This window comes from Haematobia irritans, chromosome 2 (genome assembly GCF_050003625.1).
Source record: "Haematobia irritans isolate KBUSLIRL chromosome 2, ASM5000362v1, whole genome shotgun sequence".
NCBI lineage: Eukaryota > Metazoa > Arthropoda > Insecta > Diptera > Muscidae > Haematobia > Haematobia irritans.
In genome coordinates this window covers 12338413-12360316 of record NC_134398.1, presented here as the reverse complement: position 1 = coordinate 12360316, position 21904 = coordinate 12338413, and the positions used below count along the sequence as shown (strand labels likewise).

Here is a 21904-nt window from a genome sequence, read left to right as displayed (position 1 = left end):
GTTTTCCCACTATAAATAGCTTTTTCCACTTTTTAAGTTTTTTTTTTTTTCATTTATTTATATGTTTTTGTTTTCTTCTTTTAAAACTTTTATACGTATAATTAGTGGCAATTAGTTGGTTTATGTTAACATAAGAGTAGTAGTTTAACTTTCATAGAGTGTGTGAGAAAAAGAGTGAGAGAGAGAGAGGGGCAAGAGTGACGAGAGGCATAAATAGAAGAGGAGCAGAGATTTTTCAAAATGATTTTTTAATGGCCCCTATAGCGTTGTACATGACCAAAAATACCATAGAGAGAAGGTTTTATATGGGAATGATGATGATGGGTTTACTTTTGTTGGGCACACACACACACACTCACACACATGTCGTTAAAAGTTATAATGAATATGTTTAGGGATGAGAGTTGCGTTTTTTATCTTGAAATTTTTTTAAGTAAAACTGAAAAGCTGTGGAGCTGAAATGAACGTTTAAACTGAAATTTATTTTAGTTTGTTTAGCTTAGGGGAAAAAGTATTTAGAGCAGTGTAGAAGTGTGAGCTTTTTTTAATTGAAGGTTACCAACATTCCTTAATGCGATTTATTCTTGGAATATGCTATAGGCAGTGTTAAAAAATTCTACACCAATTTAAAAAGAACAAGTATATACGGCCGTAAGTTCGGCCAGGCCGAATCTTATGTACCCTCCACCATGGATTGTGTAGAAACTTCTACTTCATCCACAATTAAATTACTTGGATTGCGGCCGATGGAAAGGCATCTTAAAACTTCTTAACATCATCTTCTAAATTGTAAGTTAGTCCATGCGTAGACATAGTAGACAAAAGAAACGTCAATTAAATACGTATGTATTCAGTTCTTGACCGGTATATATAGGGAAGAAATTATTACGAACCGATAAAATATTTTTGCGGTATTTATAGAGCCTGAATTGAAATATTAGGGTCGCTTTATATGGGGGCTATATACAATTATGAACACTAGTCTACCAAAAATGGCAGATTTTTTTACTGTTTGGTAGTTTGGTAGAATTCTTGATGGTTAGGAAGATTTTACAAAATATTCCTCTTCAACTATGAAATGCTTCATAAATTTTCTATAGAAATAACATTTTGACAAAAGTTTCTACAGAAATAAAATTCTGACAAAATTTTCTATAGATATACAATTTTGACAAAATTTTCTATAGAAATAAATTTTTGACAAAATTTTGTATATACATTTCGTAAAAATTTCCTATAGACATAAAATGTTGACAAAATTTTCTATACAAATATACAATTTTAACAAAATTTTCTATGGCAATTAAAACTTTGGTAGATTATTTTTGGCTCGTGTGGCAATCGTGATTTTTCTGTGATTGGGGATTGGTTCATTTGGGGGCTATATATAACATAGATCGATACGGACCAATTTTGACATGGTGGTTATCGGCCATACACTAGCGAAATGTACCAAATTTCAACTGGATCGGATAAATTTTGCTCCTCCAAGAGGCTCGTGAGTTCAAATCTGTGGATCGGTTTATATGGGGGCTATATATGATTATGGACCAATATAGACCAATTCTGGCATAATAGTTAGAAACCATATACCAACACCAAGTACCAAATTTCAACCGGATAGGATAAATTTTGCTCCTCCAAGAGGTTCCGGAGGTCAAATCTGGGGATCGATTTATATGGGGGCTATATATAATTATGGACCAATGTGGACCAATTTTGGCATGGTTATTAGAAACCATATACCAACACCAAATACCAAATTTCAACCGGATCGGACAAATTTTGCTCCACCAAGAGGTTCTGGAGGACAAACCTGGGGATCGATTTATATGGGGGTTATATATATATGTGGACCGATATGGACCAATTTTTGTATGATTGTTAGATACCATATATCAACACCACGTACCAAATTTCAACCGGATCGGATAAATTTTGCTCCTACGAGAGGTTCCGGAGATCAAATCTGGGGATCGGTTTATATGGGGGCTATATATAATTATGGATCAATTCTGGCATGGTTGTTAGATACCATATACCAACACCATGAATATTGCTCCTCCAAGAGGCTCCGCAGGAAAATCTGGGGATCGATTTATATGGGGGCTATATATGATTATGGACCAATTTTGGCATGGTTGTTAGAAACCATATATCAACACCACGTACCAAATTTCAACCGGATAGGATGAATTCTGCTCCTCCAAGAGGCTCGTGAGATCAAATCTGTGGATCGGTTTATATGGGGGCTATATATAATTATGGACCGATATGGACCAATTTTTGCATGGTTTTTAGAAACCACAAACTTACACCACGTACCAAATTTCAACCGAATACGATAAATTTTGCTCCTCCTAGAGGTTCCGGAGGTAAAATCTGGAGATCGGTTTATATGTGGGCTATACGTAAAAGTGGTCCGATATGGCCCATTTGCAATACCATCCGACCTACATCCATAACAACTACTTATGCCAAATTTCAAGTCGATAGCTTGTTTCGTTTCGTTCGGAAGTTAGCGAGATTTCAACAGACGGACGAACGTACATGCTTAGATCGACTCAGAATTTCACCTCGACCCAGATTATATATACTTTATGGGGTCTGAGAGCAAAATTTCGATGTGTTACAAACGGAATGACAAAGTTAATATACCCCCATCCTATGGTGGAGGGTATAAAAATATTCAGTTTAAAACATGGGTTCGAAAGACCGTTTTTTGTTTTTGGGTTAGTCTTCATCGAAGAAAATTTCAATAAAAATCATGCTCTTATAATATCACTCTCGTTATGAAGATCTATTAGTAACACTCATACGCCCCCTTGTTATGTATTTCTATTAGTAACACTCATACGCCCTCTTGTACTTCTATTAATAATACTCATACACCCTATTGTACAGTTTCAATTGGGTTTTTGATTACAAAATCTTTAAAAATAAAATACAAATCTTGGGATCTCATTTAATTTTTCAACTTCATTGTGTGTGCGTGTGTGTTTTTATGCGTTGTAACTTTACCATTTTATTTGGGTATATCTCACATGAACCACAGGAAACTTTGCTACTAAATATTTATAATATGTAATATGTTCTATAGAGATTTTCATAGTTATAGTTTAACATTTAATGGTTATTATACTTAAAACAATATCAAGCTTTAGTTTTCCACAAGAGAAAAATGAAAAGAAAAAGATAACACCCAATACTCATAGAAAAATTTGGGATTTTCATTAAAACTCAACTCAACATATAAATAGGGATTTTCTAAAATCTTTCCAGGTGGTATATACTTATGAGGTGAATGGTTTCTTTTAACTTTTACAAATGAATAAAAGGGATATTGGGTGATAGTAAATAGTTGTTGCTCTATTTGTTGTTTGAGTGTATTAAAAATTTATAATTTAAAAATGTTATAATAGAAAATCACATTAAATATTGACATAATATTTATTCGAGAAAAAAATGGTGCAAAAATTCAAAAAAACATATATTAAAAATAAAATATCACATTTAAAAATAAAAAATCCAAATCTTACCAATCTATAAATATTTCAATAAAAAAAAATACTTTATTTTTTAACCAAAAATTATATTTCTTAATTGGCCATTACATAGAAATTGCTATCATATCTTATAATCTCTTAAAAAGGCCTTAAGAAAAAAAAAACTAATTTAAATTGACCACAATATCATCTCCTTCAAAAGTATATAAAAATTAAATTTTGTAATTTTGTACATATCTATATTTATATATGTAAATAAAAAACAAAAAAAAATACAACTTACAATGTGTGGTCACATACCCACAAAAAATATGATGCCTTAGTCTATTTAAATTAATTTATGTTTTTGGATTTATTATATCATTGTGGTTATCTAGATTCGAATTAATTTTTTCTTTGGTTTTGTCTCTATTGGAAATCCTATAACTTTGTGGTATCTAAATATACAGCAAGGCAAGTGGCAAACCAAGTTTACAAACAAACATATATCAAAATTAATTTTGCAATTTTGTATGGTCATAAACAACACTTAACTATTTATTGATGTCGTAATTTTAGGGCATTTTGTCTAGTTTAAGTTTTTTTTTACATTTTTAGTATCAAGAAAATACAGAAAATATGTCAAAGAATTCAATGGAAAGTTTTGACAAAATGTTCTATAGAAATTAAATTTTGGCAAAATTTTTTTATTGAAGTAAAATTGTGACAAAATTTTCTAAAGCAATAAAATTTTGACAAAATTTTCTAAAGCAATAAAATTTTGACAAAATATTATAGAGAAATAAAATTTTGACAGAATTTTCTATAGAAATAAAATTTTGACAAAATTTTCTATCGAAATTAAATTTAGACAAAATTTTCTATAGAAATAAAATTTTGACAAAATTATCTATAGAAAAAAAATTTGGACAAAAATTTCTATAGAAATAAATTTTTGACAAAATTTTCTATAGAAATAAAATTTGAACAAAATTTTCCACAGGAATAAAATTTTGACAAAATTTTCTATAGAAATAAAATTTTAACAAAATTTTCTATAGAAATAAAATTTTAACAAAATTTTCTATAGAAATAAAATTTTAACAAAATTTTCCACGGGAATAAAATTTTGACAAAATTTTCGAAAGAAATAACATTTTGACAAAAATTTCTATAGAAATAAAATTTTGATAAAATTTTCCATAGAAATAAATGTTTAACAAAATTTTGTATAGAAATAAAATTTTGATAAAATTTTCCATAGAAATAAATGTTTAACAAAATTTTCTATAGAAATAAAATTTTGACAATATTTTCTATAGAAATAAAATTTTGATAAAATTTTCTATAGAAATAACATTTTGACAAAATTTTCCATAGGAATAAAATTTTGACAAAATTTTCTATAGAAAAAAAATTTTGACAAAATTTTCTATAGAAATAGAATTTTAACAAAATTTTCTATAGGAATAAAATTTTGATAAAATTTTCTATCGAAATTAAATTTAGACAAAATTTTCTATAGAAAAAAATTTGGACAAAATTTCTGTTTTTGACAAAATATTCTGTAGAAATAAAATTTTGAGAAAATTTTCAGAAAAATTTGCCAAAAATTTCTATAGAGATAAACTTCTGACAAAATTTCCTACAAAAAAATCAACAAACAATTTTTAACAAAACTATCTATAAAAATAAATTATTGACAAAGTTTTTCATAGAAATAAAATTTGGCAATAAATTTCTATAGAAATACAATTTTGACACAAATTTCTATACAAATTAAATTATAAGAAAATTTTAAATAGAAATACAGTTTTGACAATTTTTTTTATAAAAAAAAATATGGAAAAGATTTTATATAGCAATAAAATTTTGACAAAATTTTTGTATAGAAAAAAAAATTATGAAAAAATTTGTTTAGTATTAAAATTTTAAAAAGTTGTCTATAGAAATAAAATTTAGACAAAATTCTCGTTAGAAATAAATGTTTGACAAAACTTTTTAAAGAAATAAAATTTGGACAAAATTTTCTGTAGGAGTAAAATTTTGACAAAATCTGCCATAGAAAGAAAATTTTGACAAAATTTTCTGTAGGAGTAAAATTTTGACAAAATCTGCTATAGAAAGAAAATTTTGACAATATTTTCTATAGGAATAATATTTCGAAAAAATTATCTATAGAAATAAAATTTTGAGAAAATTTTCAGAAAAATTTGCCAAAACTTTATATAGAAATAGAATTTTGCCAAAATTTTCTATAGAAATAAAATTCTGACAAAATTTCCTATAGAAATAAAACATTGCTAAAATTTTCTATAGAAATAAAATTTTAATAAAAATTTCTATAGCAATAAAATGTTAACAAAATTTTCTTTAGAAATAGAATTTTGCCAAAATTTTATATAGAAATACAATTTTGCCAAAATTTTCTATAAAAAAATGTGACAAAATTTTCTATAGAAATAAGATTTTTTATAGAAATAAAATTTTGATAAAAATTTCCATTTTGAGAAAATTTTCTACAGGAACAAAAAATAAAATTTTCTACAAAAATTAAATTTTGTCAAAATTTTCTACAGAAATAGAATTTTAACAAAATTTTCTATAGGAATAAAATTTTGACAAAATTTTCTGTAGGAGTAAATTTTTGACAAAAATTGTTTAGAAATTAAATGTTGAAAAGATTCTTCTATAGAAAAAAAATTTTGACAAAATTTTCTATAGAAATAGAATTTTAACAAAATTTTCTATAGGAATAAAATTTTGACAAAATTTTCTGTAGGAGTAAAATTTTGTCAAAAATTGTTTAAAAATTAAATGTTGAAAAAATTTTTCTATAGAAAAAAAAATTTGACAAAATTTTCTATAGAAATAGAATTTTAACAAAATTTTCTATAGGAATAAAACTTTGATAAAATTTTCTATCGAAATTAAATTAAAACAAAATTTTCTATAGAAAAAAAAATTTGACAAAATTTCTGTTTTTGACAAAATAATCTATGGAAATAAAATTTTGAGAAAATTTTCAGAAAAATTTGCCAAAAATTTCCTACAAAAAAATCAACAAACAATTTTTAACAAAACTATCTATAAAAATAAATTATTGACAAAGTTTTTCATAGAAATAAAATTTTTCAAAAAAATTTCTATAGAAATACAATTTTGACACAAATTTCTATACAAATTCAATTATAAGAAAATTTTCAATAAAAATACAGTTTTCACAAATTTTTTTACAAAAAAAAATATGGAAAAGATTTTATATAGGAATAAAATTTTGACAAAATTTTTGTATAGAAATAAAATTATGAAAAAAATTGTTTATTAAAAAAATGTCAAAAAAGTTGTCTATAGAAATCAAATTTAGACAAAATTGTCTTTAGAAATAAAAGTGTGACAAAACTTTTTAAAGAAATAAAATTATGACAAAATTATCTGTAGGAGTAAAATTTTGGCAAAATTATCTATAGAAATAAAATTTGGACAAAATTTTCTGTAGGACTAAATTTTTCTATAGAAGTACAATTTTAACAATATTTTTTATAGGAATAAAATTTTAACAAAGTTATCTATAGAAATAAAATTTGGACAAAATTTTGACAACATTTTCTATAGGAATAGAATTTTGACAACATTTTCTATAGAAGTAGAATTTTGCCAAAATTTTCGATAAAAATAAAATTCTAACAAAATTCTGACAAAAATAAAATATTGCCAAAATTTTCTATAGAAATAAAATTTTGACAAAATCTTCTATAGAAACAAAATTTTGACAAAAATGTTTTAGAAAAAAGTTGGACAACATTTCTTACAGAATTAAATTTTCCTAAGGAATAAAATTTTGCCAAAATTTTCTATTGAAATAGAATTTTGCCAAAATTTTCTATATTAATAAAATTCTGCCAATATTTTCTATAGAATTAAAATTTTGACAATATTTGCTATAGAAATAAAATTTTGACAAAATTTACTATAACAAAATTTAAAAAATTTTGTATAAAAATAAAATTTTCTATAGAAATAAAATTTTGACAAAATTGCCGATAATAATAAAATTTTGACAAAATTTTCCATAAAACTAATATTTTGATAAAATTTTTTATAGAAACCAAATTTTGATAAAATTTATTTTTTATAGAAATAAAATTTTGACAAAATTTTCGATAGAAGTAAAATCTTAACAAAATTTCATATAGAAATAAAATGTTGACAAAATTTTCTACAAAAATAAAATTGTGACAAAATTTTATATAAAAATTAAAAATTTTGACAAAATTTTCTACAAAAATAAAATGTTGACAATATTTTCTATTAAAATTTTCACAATTTCACAAAATCTTAACACAATTCCATAAAAGAATAAAATGTTGACAACATTTTCTATAGAAATAAAATTTTGACAAAATTTTCTATAAAAATAAAATTTTGACAAAATTTTCTATAAAAATAAAATTTTGACAAAATTTTCTATACAATTAAATTTTTCACAAAATTTTGACAATTTCTATACAAATAAAATGTTGATAAGATTTTCTATAGAAATAAAATTTTGGCACAATTTTCTATAGAAATAAAATATTGGCAAAATGTTCTATAGATAGAAAATTTTCTATAGAAAGAAAATTTTAACAAAATTTTCTATAGAAATTAAATTTTAACAAAATTTGCAATATAAAAAAAAATTAATACAAAATTTGCAACAGAAATAAAATTTTTATAAAATTTTCTAAATAAATTTTGACAAATTTTTCTATAGAAAGAAAATTTTCACAAAATGTTCTGTATAAATATTTTTTTTTTATATTTTAATTAAAAAAACATGTATTTGTTCCACTATGTGTTATAATTTCATCGCGTGAAATGTTATCGCACCCATAAAAAATGGTCATGATTTTATTATAATTAATTGGAAAAAAATTTCATATTTTACTTTCAGCTTTCCCGTGTCCTGCGTAATTTCAATATAACTAAAATTAGTGATTTGGAATTGATTTCAAATAGTACCGATCGCCTTGATATTACCTTTCATTTCTTTGGTGTCAAAGGAGATTCGAATCGCATACGAGAGGCCATAACTCGTATGGTGGAGAGAGGACGCATTGGCAATATAACCCTGGTCTCGAATTATCATTTATTCGATGAGAATCCTCCATTGAATCTTATGGTAAGTTGGGAAGAAAACAATTAAGTAAAATTATGAAACTGAATTTTATTTTATAATAATTTTGTTGGCTAACATATTTAAATATTATAAGTTTTAATTCTTGTCAAACATAACACAACTCCATCAATTTAATAATTATGACATATCCCACAAAATTAAAAAAAAAAATTAAATTCATTCTCAATTATATTATCTTGCTGTAGTAGACATTTTTCTTAATTTGATTTCCTTTCAATTTTTATTCTAGGATTTATCTGTCAATCAGAAGCAAATTATACGCGAAGATAGTCAATTTATTTTATCATGCACTGCTCAGGGATCATCACGTATGCAATTTCAGTGGTATAAAGATGGCATTGTCGTTAATGCAACAAAAGCAACACGGTAAGTGAATATGCAATTCAATTAAATGTGATGAGAAGAGGCAAAGAAAAGCTAATGAAATGCAAATAACATGTTTTTTCGAGTAAAGAAATAAAAATAAGGATATTTTAATGGTAATTTTTCAGTTTGAAAATATGGGAACGTATGATGAATATTATTGTTTGAAAGCTTAAAGATAGAAGGGAGCCTTTGATAGTATGGCCTAAAACAAAAATTAAAATTTTTAAAAATATTGATTTTATAGAAAATTTTGTCACGAATTTATTTCGATACAAAATTTTGTGAAAATTTTATTTCTATATAAAAAATTTGTTAAAATTTAATTTCTATATAAAAAATAAATTTTTGTCAAAATTTTATTTCTATATAAAATTTTTGTCAAATTTTTATTTCTATATAAATTTTTTGTCAAAATTGTATTTCTATATAAAATTTATGTCATAATTTTATTTCTATATAAAATTTTCTCAAAATTTTATTTCTATAGAAAATTTTGTCAAAATTTTATTTCTGTAGAAAATTTTGTCAAAATTTTATTTCTATAGAAAATTTTGTCAAAATTATATTTCTATAGAAAATTTTGTCAAAATTTTATTTCTATAGAAAATTTTGTCAAAATTTTATTTCTATAGAAAATTTGTCAAATTTGTCTATAGAAAATTTTGTCAAAATTTTATTTCTACAGAACAATTTATCAAAATTTTATTTCTATCGAAAATTTTCTCAAAATTTTATTTCTATAGAAAATTTTGTCAACATTTTATTTCAATAGAAAATTTTGTCAAAATGTTATTTCTATAGAAAATTTTGTCAAAATGTTATTTCTATAGAAAATTTTGTAAAAACTTTATTTCTATAACAAATTTTGTCAAAATTTTATTTCTATAGAAAATTTTGTCAAAATTGTATTTCTATAGAAAATTTTGTCAAAATTTTATTTCTATAGAAAATTTTGTCAAAATTTTATTTCTATAGAAAATGTTGTTATATTTTTTTTCAATAGAAAATTTTTTTCAAAATGTTATTTCTATAGAAAAATTTATCAAAATTTTATATCTATAGAAAATTGGGCCAAACTTTTATTTCTATAGAAAATTTTGCCAACATTTTATTTCTATAGAAAATATTGTCAAAATTTTATTTTTATCGAAAATGTTGTTAAAATTTTATTTCTATAGCAAATTTTGTCAAAATTTTATTTCTATAGAACAATTTATCAAAATTTTATTTCTATCGAAATTTTTTTCAAAATTTTATTTCTATAGAACAATTTATCAAAATTTTATTTCTATTGAAAATTTTCTCAAAATTTTATTTCTTTAGAAAATGTTCTCAAAATTTTATTCCTACAGAAAATTTTGTAGAAAAGTTATTTCTATAGAAAATTCTATCAAAAATTTATTTCTATAGAAAATTTGTCCAAATTTTCATTCTTATAGAATATTTTGTCAACATTTTATTTCTATAGAAAATTTTGTCAATATTTTATTTCTATAGAAAGTTTTGTCAAAATTTTATTTCTATAGAACAATTTATCAAAATTGTATTTCTATAGAAAATTTTGTCAACATTTTATTTCAATAGAAAATTTTGTCAAAATGTTAATTCTATAGAAAATTTTGTCAAAATTTTATTTCTATAGAAAATGTTGTTATAATTTTTTTTTTCAATAGAAAATTTTTTTCAAAATGTTATTTCTATAGAAAAATTTATCAAAATTTTATTTCTATAGAAAATTTGGCCAAACTTTTATTTCTATAGAAAATTTTGTCAAAATTTTATTTCTATAGAAAATTTTGTCCAAATTTTATTTCTATAGAAAATTTTGTCCAAATTTTATTTCTATAGAAAATTTTGTCAAAATTTTATTTCTATAGAAAATTTTGCCAACATTTTATTTCTAAAGAAAATTTTGTCAAAATTTTATTTCTATAGAAATTTTTGAAAAATTCGCTTTCTAAATATCTTCAAGGCCTCCCAGACGATTATGACCTTGATTACGACTTTCGAATGGGTTTTTTGCTTTTTTATATTTTAGATCAATATGAAAACTTCCACAGGACTAAATCACAAGAATACGAAGATAAAGCAATAGTTGATTAATTTTAAAGAAATTGAAGAAATTGTTTTCGCTCGCCGTTGCGGCCTCAAAGTTGGACTTACAATATGGCCCATGTAACCTTTTGAAATAAAAATCACTTTTAAATAATTCATAGCAGACATTCGATTTTTTTGCCGTTTTTGTTCTCCGTGGTAGCCAGGGGAACTTAAAAGAGGATCATCAAAAATCTCAACCTTGATGTTGATATTCCTATCATCAAATTTCATGATAGCCATTCAAAGATGAGCCATCCGGTTTGTTGACTTACCTTAATGCCGAAAATGTTCAACTTTTCTACAATGAAAGAGTATAGAGTAGAGTCCAAATTAATAAACAGATACTCATATTTGATTTCCTGTATGCCCTGCACTAATTTATTACCAATAAATCCTTTCTTTGGAACCAAAAGCTTGCTGAGATAAACGTATAAATTATTTTCAATCAGACTAGGGCGCGTATGTGGATTTTTATTAAAATAGTACTGTGGTACGTATGATAAACATAACTTATATGCATAGAAACATTATGCAGATTTCATTTTCTGCGCATTCGGAAACATATTATCCAACGAAGAATGATATGAAAATAGACAAAAAAAGTCGTCTTTTGAGCAGATTTATTTGTTGAAAATATAAATCGATGCCAAGAGCTTGTTGAGATTTATTTTCGTATGATAAAACAATATTTTTGAAGCAGGGTGCGTATGATGATTATTATTTAAGTAGAACCATTGATGCGTATGATGATTATGAATTACAACAAAGTAAATGGGTGCGTATACAATCGAATAATTCGAAAATTAAAAGCAAAATTTTAAACAATTTTAATCTTTTATTTTCACACATATAAACCATAAAAATAATGTCTTCTAAATGTGCACAAATATTCTTTTACCAGGCAACAAAAATGAAATTTGTCAACTTCTCGGTTTCGACTAGCAGAGTTTAATTTAAAACACACACCTACATAAAAGTTTCCACTAAATTTAATTTTCTATGGTCGAACAAAATTTAAAATAAATTTCTAAATTTTCTACCTACCCAGGGTAAATGGTTAATTTTCTTATAATAAAAACCCCTTACGATTCACAACCCCATTTATCAGAAAGTCAATACTTCCTGTTAACTTTTATTTGCAAATAAAGTTCATCTTACATTTGCAATCAATCATGTTGCCATGTGATTCAAACATTTCCCTACTTTTCATATACTTGGGGTAATGCTATCAAATAAACCCCACCCCCCCTGAATTCGACATTTTATGGTCATGTCATACTCTACTGCGTATGATTTATAATTAATTGTTAAGAACGATACTGGTGATGATGATGAGGCAACAGTTTTGGAATTTCTATGAAGCACATATATGTTGCTCAACAAAATCAATAAATCTTATGTTTTATTGTTTGCAAGTCAATAATTTCAATGATTTGGCATTTTATTTTTATTCATTTGAAATTTTCAAAAGTTGGATGAAGGTTGAGGGGAACAAGGAGTGGAAGACGCTTCAAAAGTTTATTGCTTTCTCATTTCCGGAAGTGATTATACATTTACATTCGTGGAAATATTGTTTGAGATTTTCATTTTATCGGGGGGAGACATTGAAGAGAATGCTTTTCATGTGATGGGAAATTGATAATTGTAATATCAAAGTGATAATACTTGACATGAACAAAAGGCAAAAAAAAGAAGAAATATGCCTGCAAGTAAGATATACTCTGGCTTCAATATCAAAGAATTAAGGAGATTGTTTACATGCAACAGATTTTTTCCAAATTTTTTGTTTTGCCCACTACACATTGAGTGGGAACAACCTATAAAATGTGGAGTAAAATTTACTTCAATTTTCGCACAAGATAGTTCATTCTTCCTATACAATTTACTCTTTCCTCTGTGTATGTAGAATCTTAAAAAACACTCTCTCTCCCTTTCACCCTCTCTATCTCACTCTATAAATCTGTTATTCTCTAACTTAGTGCAGAATAATATGCTCATTTGTTTTTTTTTATTTGCTTTACCATTGAAACCAAATCCCCTCTCTAGTCTACATTCAATATTCTCCAGTCGATTAAAGTTTGCATATATAATCGACCATATGTTATATCAAAAAATGCTGACCAACCATGGCGTTTAGCACATAAGTCTTGCAGTCTGTAAAACAAAAGAAAATTCAATAAAAAAGAATTCAACAATTGAAACGATTATTGTGATTGCATTTATGGAATGCCATCAATAAGCTTAAATTTTAGCATCAGTTACTGGATTTTACATGATTCAGTTAATAGAAGAATTCTAAGAGAAAGACATAGAAGCAAACTAAGAGAAATATGATATTAAATCAAGTGAAAAGGAGACAAATGGTTTCCTATATTTCTTAAAGTCAAGAAAAAATGTAAAATTTACCAAAAATTTAATTGGAAGGAATTTAATTTGCATTCCACCAATGGAAAAAGCGTTGTAATAAATAACATAATATATCAGTGAGTGTAAAAATAAATAAAAACGCATTTAAGATTTGGTTTTTAAAATAATAAATTAAAATTTAATTTATTTGTCGGGGCTACTCGTTCCTTCGGGTATTTGAGCCAGAGAGTGAGAGAAATTCGTTCAGTTAAATGTCATTTCAATTTTTCATACATCATTATAAATTGCAGTGGTGTATTTTACAATTCATAAAAACTTAAATCTAACAGGGTGTCAACTTGAACAACCCTTAATAGCATATAAAGTAAATTATTTTTCTTATTTTTATAATATTTTTATTAAAATATTTATTTTGAGATTTTGATTGTATTTGATCTCTTTTCAAATAGAAAAAATCTTAAGCATTACAAATTCTTTTCTATTTGATATTTTCAGAATAATTTTATTAATTGTATTATTCTTAATATTAATATTGCGTCGCTGAGACTTACAAAAAAATACAATGGTTACAAAATTTTCTATAGAAATAATATTTTGACAAAATGTTTAATAGAAATAAAGTTTTGAGAAAATTTTCTATGGAAATACAATTTTTTATAGAAACAAAATTTTCAAAAGAAATAACATTTTGAAAAAAAAAAAGAATAATGGTATTAATTATATTATTCTTAATAGTAATATTGAGTCGCTGAGACTTACAAAACAATAAACTATTGACAAAATTTTCTATAGAAATACAATTTTGATAAAAATAATATAAAAATTCTTTTCTATTTAATATTTTCAGAATAATTTTATTATATATATTATTCTTAATAGTAATATTGAGTCGCTGAGACTTAAAAAACAATAAAATATTTACAAAATTTTCTATAGAAATAAAATTTTGACAAAATGTTTAATAAAAATAAATGTTTGAGAAAATTTTCTATGGAAATACAATTTTTTTATAGAAATAAAATTTTCAAAAGAAATAACATTTTGAAAAAATGAATAATTCTATTAATTATATTATTCTTAATAGTAATATTGAGTCGCTGAGACTTACAAAACAATAAAACATTGACAAAATTTTCTATAGAAATACAATTTTGATAAAATTTTCTATAGAAATAAAGTTTTGAGAAAATTTTCGAAAAGAAATAAAATTTTCAAAAGAAATAACATTTTGATAAAATTTTCAATAGAAATAAAATTTCGGAAAAATTTTCTATAGAAATAAAAATTTGCGAAAATTGGCTATAGAAATAAAGTTTTGATAAAACTTTCTATAGAAATAAAATGTAGACAAAATTTTCTATAGAAATAAAATTTCACAAAATGTTCTATTGAAATAAAATTTTGATGAAATTTTCTACAGAAATAAATTTTTGACAAAATTTTCTATGGAAATAAAATTTTTACAAAATTTTCTATAGAAATAAAATTTTTACAAAATTTTCTATAGAAATAAAATTTTGACAAAATTTTCTATAGAAATAAAATTTTGACTAAATTTTCTATAGAAATAAAATTTTGACAAAATTTTCTATAGAAATAAAATTTTGACAAAATTTTCTATGGAAATAAACGTTTGGCCAAATTTTCTACAGAAATAAAATTTTGACAAAATTTTTTATAGAAATAAAATTTTGACAAAATTTTCTATAGAAATAAAATGTAGACAACATTTTCTATAGAAATAAAATTTTGTTAAATTGTTCTATAGAAATAAATTTTTGATAAAACTTTCTATAGAAATAAAATGTAGACAAAATTTTCTAAAGAAATAAAATTTCACAAAATGTTCTATTGAAATAAAATTTTGAATAAATTTTCTATAGCAAAAAAAAAATGTTGACAAAATATTTAAAAGAAATAAAGTTCTGAGAAAATTTTCTATGGAAATAAAATTTTTTATAGAAATAAAATGTTCATATTAAATAACATTTTAATAAAATTTTCAATAGAAATAAAATTTCAGAAAAAATTTCTATAGAAATAAAAATTTGCGAAAATTAACTATAGAAGTAAAGTTTTGATAAAACTTTCCATAGAAATAAAATGTAGACAAAATTTTCTATAGAAATAAAATTTCACAAAATTTTCTATAGAAATAAAATTTTGAGAAGATTTTTTTTAGAAATAAAATTTTGAGAAAATTTTCTATAGAAATAAAATTTTGAAAAAATTTTCAACTGAAATAAAATTTTGACAAAATTCCTATATGAATAAAATGTTTGACAAAATTTGAGACAAACTCTTGGGAACCTGTTTTATTTTAAGCATTTGTATCGAGAGAGCATAGAAATCAATAAATTGAGCACTGGTTCCAGTTTCAATTTGCACGAATTTTATGTGGGGGTGCACGAATTTTTTATTGGAAGAAAGATCTTTGAATTAGTTTTTTTTTTAGAAATTAAGCGATAACTCCCTATGAGAATGCTTGGTGCTGTTATTGACTTACACCCCTTCCTTTCCATTTGTTATACAATGAACAAATGGAAAGGAAGGGGTGTAAGTCAACGTTAAAATTCCAAATCCATCAAACAATCAACACTCACCACTCCACTCTCTACATATGGCACTCAATGGGTGATTGATTACCAGTGATGTCAATTTAGCTATTTTTTAGCTAGATCTAGCTATTTTTGATGTTGACTTGCTAGTAAAATTGTACGATTGTTATTATTTAACTAGAAATATAGCCATTTTTGATTTCAACATTGTAGTTCTACAGACAATTTTGTAAAAAATTTAAAAATTTTGAAAAATTATACATTTGACGAAAATTGATCAAAATCAAGCAAATCCCATGTGGTCCGACCATCAGACCAAATTTAAAATTTAATAATTTTTTGGGTCAATTTTGGTACGATCGGACCAAGATGGCAACCCTGATTGTATCCTAAGTTAAAATTCTAAATCCATCAAACAATCAACTCTCATCACTCTACTCTCAATCTCACCACTCCACTCTCTGCATATGGCACTCAATGGGTGATTGATTACCAATGATGCCAATTTAGCTTTTTTTTTAGCTACATCTAGCTATTTTTGATGTTGACTTGCTAGTAAAATTGTACGATTGTTATTAACTAGAAATATAGCCATTTTTGATTTCAATTCTGGACTTTTTGTTATATTTTAAATATAGATTATTGGTCATTATATATCAATTGTGTTAACCACTTAATATATGTAAATTATTTCATTATTCAATAGTAAAATCATTACAATAAATAAATGTTTCATTGTATTTATGAAAACTTTTTCGTTGGGTCAATTTTAATGACAAATTTCATTAACAGCCACCGTGGTGCAATGGTTAGCATGCCCGCCTTGCATACACAAGGTCGTGGGTTCGATTCCTGCTACGACCGAACACCAAAAAGTTTTTCAGCGGTGGATTATCTCACCTCAGTAATGCTGGTGACATTTCTGAGGGTTTCAAAGCTTCTCTAAGTGGTTTCACTGGAATGTGGAACGCCGTTCGGACTCGGCTAAAAAAAGGAGGTCCCTTGTCATTGAGCTTAACATGGAATCGGGCAGCACTCAGTGATAAGAGAGAAGTTCACCACTGTGGTATCACAATGGACTGAATAGTCTAAGTGAGCCTGACACATCGGGCTGCCACATAACCTAACCTAACCTAACCTAACCATTAACATTACAAAGTTTTTCTGGGGTCGTGGTGAAATTCTGAATCGATCTAGCGATGTCCATACACAAACTTTTTAATTTAGGTCGGATAGTATTGCAAATGGGTCATATCGGAGCCCCACACATAAAGCGATCCACAGATTTAAATTACAAAGTTCATGGTCCAATATAAACCGGTCTCCAGAATTGATTTTCTGATACCCTTGAAGAAGCAATCTTCATCTGATCTGAATGAAATCTTGTATTCGATGTTATTATAGGCTCACTAACAACCATGCAAAAATTGGCCTATATCGATCCATAATTACATATAGCCCTTATATAAACCTATCTCCAGCTTTCATCTCTTCTTCTTCTGGCTTCTTGAATAAGTAAATTTCATTCGATCCGGTTGAAATTTGTGGCGCGATTTCGTAGTATATGCTCTCTAGCAACCATAAGGAAATTTATATATATATATATCGGTTCATAATTACATATAGCCTCCATATAATCCAACCTATTCAGATTTTAGTACCTCTAACAACCATGCAAAAATTGGTCCATAATGGTTCATAATTTTGTATAGTTTCCATCTAGAAGGATCCCCATACTTGATCTCTGGAACCTCTTGGAAAAGTAAATTTCGTCCGATCCGGTTGAAATTTGGTACATGCACAAAAAAATTATCAGCAAAATATTTCCAATTAAAAAGTTGTTTAAAGTTGAAAACGTTTTAATTAATAATTAATTTAATTGTTAATTAAATTTATTTAAATTTAAAAATTTTACTAAAAAAATTAATTGATACAATTAACTTTTTAGTTAAAAAACGTAGTTACAAAAAAAATAATGGACATTTTTTATTTATTTATATTTTTTTGGAATTTGAGTGAAGATATTGCCATTAAAAAATTAATTGGATTAATTAATTTTGTGATTGAATAAGAAAAAAATTTTGTGTGTGCGAGATGTTAGTATATGCCCTCTAACAATCGTGCCAAAATTGCTTCATATTGGTCCAATTATATAAAGCTCTCATAAAAACAGGTCCTTAGATTTGATTTGCGGAGCATCTCTTGAATGAGTAAATTTCATTCCAAGCGTTTGAAATATGGCGCTCTAATTACCATGCAAAAATTGGTTCATGTCGGTTAATTGATATATGTAGACTCCTATAGATGAAATACTAAAGAGTCTTATAAAACTTTTTATTCTGTCTTTTTATCCAACATAGATTTCATATGGACTAACTCTTAATTTACAAGAACACAATCCATGGTGAAGGGTACAATAGATTCGCTCTGGACGATGTTTTGGCCGTAAATACTTGTATCCGACTATTTTTTATTTTTAATATTAGCTATTGGCTGCTATAAATTTTGTTTGATCTACTTACAAATATTTGCTTCTCCATAGTTGGCAACACTGTTAACTACTAATGAATCAGTTGTTGTTGTTATTGTTTGTGTACGAAACACAGCATTGCTATGACAGCAATGCATTACACTTTAATTGAGCTCTCTTTGATGAAACTCACCACTATGATACTCACTCAGCTCTCATACTTTGAATGAGCAGAGCTGCATAGGCAGAATAAATAGAGAAAATGATATATTCCCTTCATTTATTATTTGAAAATATTATTATTTTCAAATTAATCGAGAATATTGGCAACTAATTCTTGAATTGTTGCCAATGCAAGAGATTTTGTGCTCAATATCATTCCCTAAAAGTTTTAAGGCAAGATTTGTTTGAATTTTATGTTCAGTTTTAGTGAGAAATTTCATTATCCTAAATATCCATCTCATTTCTCAATTTTCTATAACGTGATAGCAAATTTTATGGTTTTTTTTTCAAATTCCTATTGTATGTATTTCGAATAATATCAAACAAAATTATGGTGTAAATTTCAGCAACGTGTTTCGGTAGTCAATTTTCATTTCAATTGTCCTTTGTTGGTCAACCATGGTGACCTGGTTGTCTATGGTTGAATTCACGGTTTAGCCATGATGATGGTAGCAAGCAGACAATGATGGTAACTGTAAACACAGTAATTGCTATAACTTTGGCATACAGTATGGCAAAAATTAAAAAAAAAAAAACAGAAAAAAACGAAAAATATTTTTTTTTGGCAAATATCAGTATGATTCCGAATAATAGAACACCCTCTAAATGGGCTAACTTTTAATTTAAAACTCAATGCACATTCCATGGTAAAGGGTACAAAAGATTTGCTCTGGTCGATGTTATGGCTGCAAATACTTGTTTCTAGCCATTTTGTACCAATATTAGAAATTTTCTGCTGAAAATTTTATTTAATCTACCTAGATTTGTTTCTTCATAGTTGGCAACACTGTTGACTACTAATGAACACGGTTGCCACAGTTGGTGGAATTCTACCAGAAATGGTAGACTTTTTACTGTGTGGTAAATTGGTAGAATTCCTGATGATTTGCTAGATTTTGCAAAATATCCCTCTCCAACTAATATATACTTCACAAATTATTTGTATCTTTATTTTCCTATAGAAATAAATATTTGACAAAATTTTCTATAGAAATAAATATTTTACAAAATTTTCTATAGAAATACAATTTTGACAAAATTTTCTAGAGAAATAAAATTTTGAGTAAAATTTTCGATATAAAGAAAATTTTGGGCAAAATTTTCTGTAGAAAGAAAAACAAATACGGTATTCATTGTCACAAAATTTTCTACAAAAAATAGAATATCCTGTAAATAAAATTTTGACAAAATTTTCTATAAAAATAAAATTTTCACAAAATTTTCTATAGACATAAAATTTTGACAAAATTTTCTATAGAAATAAAAGTTTGACAAAATCTTCTATAGAAATAAAAGTTTGACAAAATCATCTATAGAAATAAAATTTTGAGAAAATTTTCTATAGAAATAAAATTTTGAGAAAATTTTCTATAGAAATAAAATTTGACAAAATTTTCTATAGAAATAAAATTTTGACAAAATTTTCTATAGAAATAAAATTTTGACAAAATTTTCTATAGAAATAAAATTTTGACAAAATTTTCTATAGAAATACAATTTTGACAAAATTTTCTATAGAAATAAAATTTTGACAAAATTTTCTATAGAAATAAAGTTTTGCAAAATTTCCTGTAGAAATAAAATTTTGACAACATTTTCCATATAAATAAAATTTTGACAAATTTTCTATAGAAATAAAATTGTGACACAATTTTCTATAGAAATAAAATTTTGACAAAATTTTCTATAAAAATACAACTTTTACAAAAGTTTCTCTAGAAATAATTTGCTTAGAAATAAAATTTTGACAAAATTTTCTATAAAAATAAATTTTTACAAAATTTTATATAGAAATAAATACTTGAAAAAATTTTCCATGGAAATAAAATGTTGACAAAATATTCTATAGAAATAAAATTTTGACAAAATTTTCTATAGAAATAAAATTTTGACAAAATTTTATGTAGAAATAAAATTTTGACAAAATTTTCTATAAAAATAAAATTTTGACAAATTTTCTACAGAAATCAAATTGTGACAAAATTTTCTATAAAAATACAATTTTTACAAAAGTTTCTCTAGAAATAAATTTTTGAGAAAATTTGCTTATAAATAAAATTTTGACAAAATTTTCTATAAAAATAAATTTTTACAAAATTTTATATAGAAATAAATATTTGAAAAAATTTTCCATGGAAATAAAATGTTGACAAAATATTCTATAGAAATAAAATTTTGACAAAATTTTCTATAGAAATAAAATGTTGACAAAATATTCTATAGAAATAAAATTTTGACAAAATTTTCTATAGAAATAAAATTTTGACAACATTTGCTATAGAAATAAAGTTTTTGCAAAATTTCCTGTAGAAATAAAATTTTGACAACATTTTCTATATAAATAAAATGTTGACAAATTTTCTATAGAAATAAAATTGTGACACAATTTTCCTATAGAAATAAATATTTGACAAAATTTTCTATACAAATAAATATTTTACAAAATTTTCTATAGAAATGCAATTTTGACAAAATTTTCTATAGAAATAAAATTTTGAGTAAAATTTTCGATATAAAGAAAATTTTGGGCAAAATTTTCTGTAGAAAGAAAAAAAAATACGGTATTCATTGTCACAAAATTTTCTATAAAAATAAAATTTCCTGTAAATAAAATTTTGACAAAATTTTCTATAAAAATAAAATTTTCACAAAATTTTCTATAGAAAAAAAATTTTGACAAAATTTTTTATAGAAATAAAAGTTTGACAAAATCTTCTATAGAAATAAAAGTTTGACAAAATCTTCTATAGAAATAAAATTTTGAGAAAATTTTCTATAGAAATAAAATTTTGAGAAAATTTTCTATAGAAATAAAATTTGACAAAATTTTCTATAGAAATAAAATTTTGACAAAATTTTCTATAGAAATAAAATTTTGACAAAATTTTCTATAGAAATAAAATTTTGACAAAATTTTCTGTAGAAATAAAGTTTTGCAAAATTTCCTGTAGACATAAAATTTTGACAACATTTTCTATATAAATAAAATTTTGACAAATTTTCTATAGAAATAAAATTGTGACACAATTTTCTATAGAAATAAAATTTTGACAAAATTTTATGTAGAAATAAAATTTTGACAAAATTTTCTATAAAAATAAAATTTTGACAAATTTTCTACAGAAATCAAATTGTGACAAAACTTTCTATCGAAATA

General features: G+C 24.5%; 1 protein-coding gene across 1 annotated transcript in view; it reads left to right on the top strand.

Annotated features, from left to right (window-relative positions):
* LOC142223481 (uncharacterized) overlaps positions 1–21904 on the top strand; it is a 525017-nt gene that overhangs the window by 244361 nt on the left and 258752 nt on the right. The window contains exons 6-7 of the mRNA XM_075293366.1: positions 8422–8649; positions 8897–9033. Of these exons, the coding sequence (XP_075149481.1) occupies positions 8422–8649; positions 8897–9033 (365 nt within the window). The remainder of the gene's footprint in view (positions 1–8421; positions 8650–8896; positions 9034–21904) is intronic.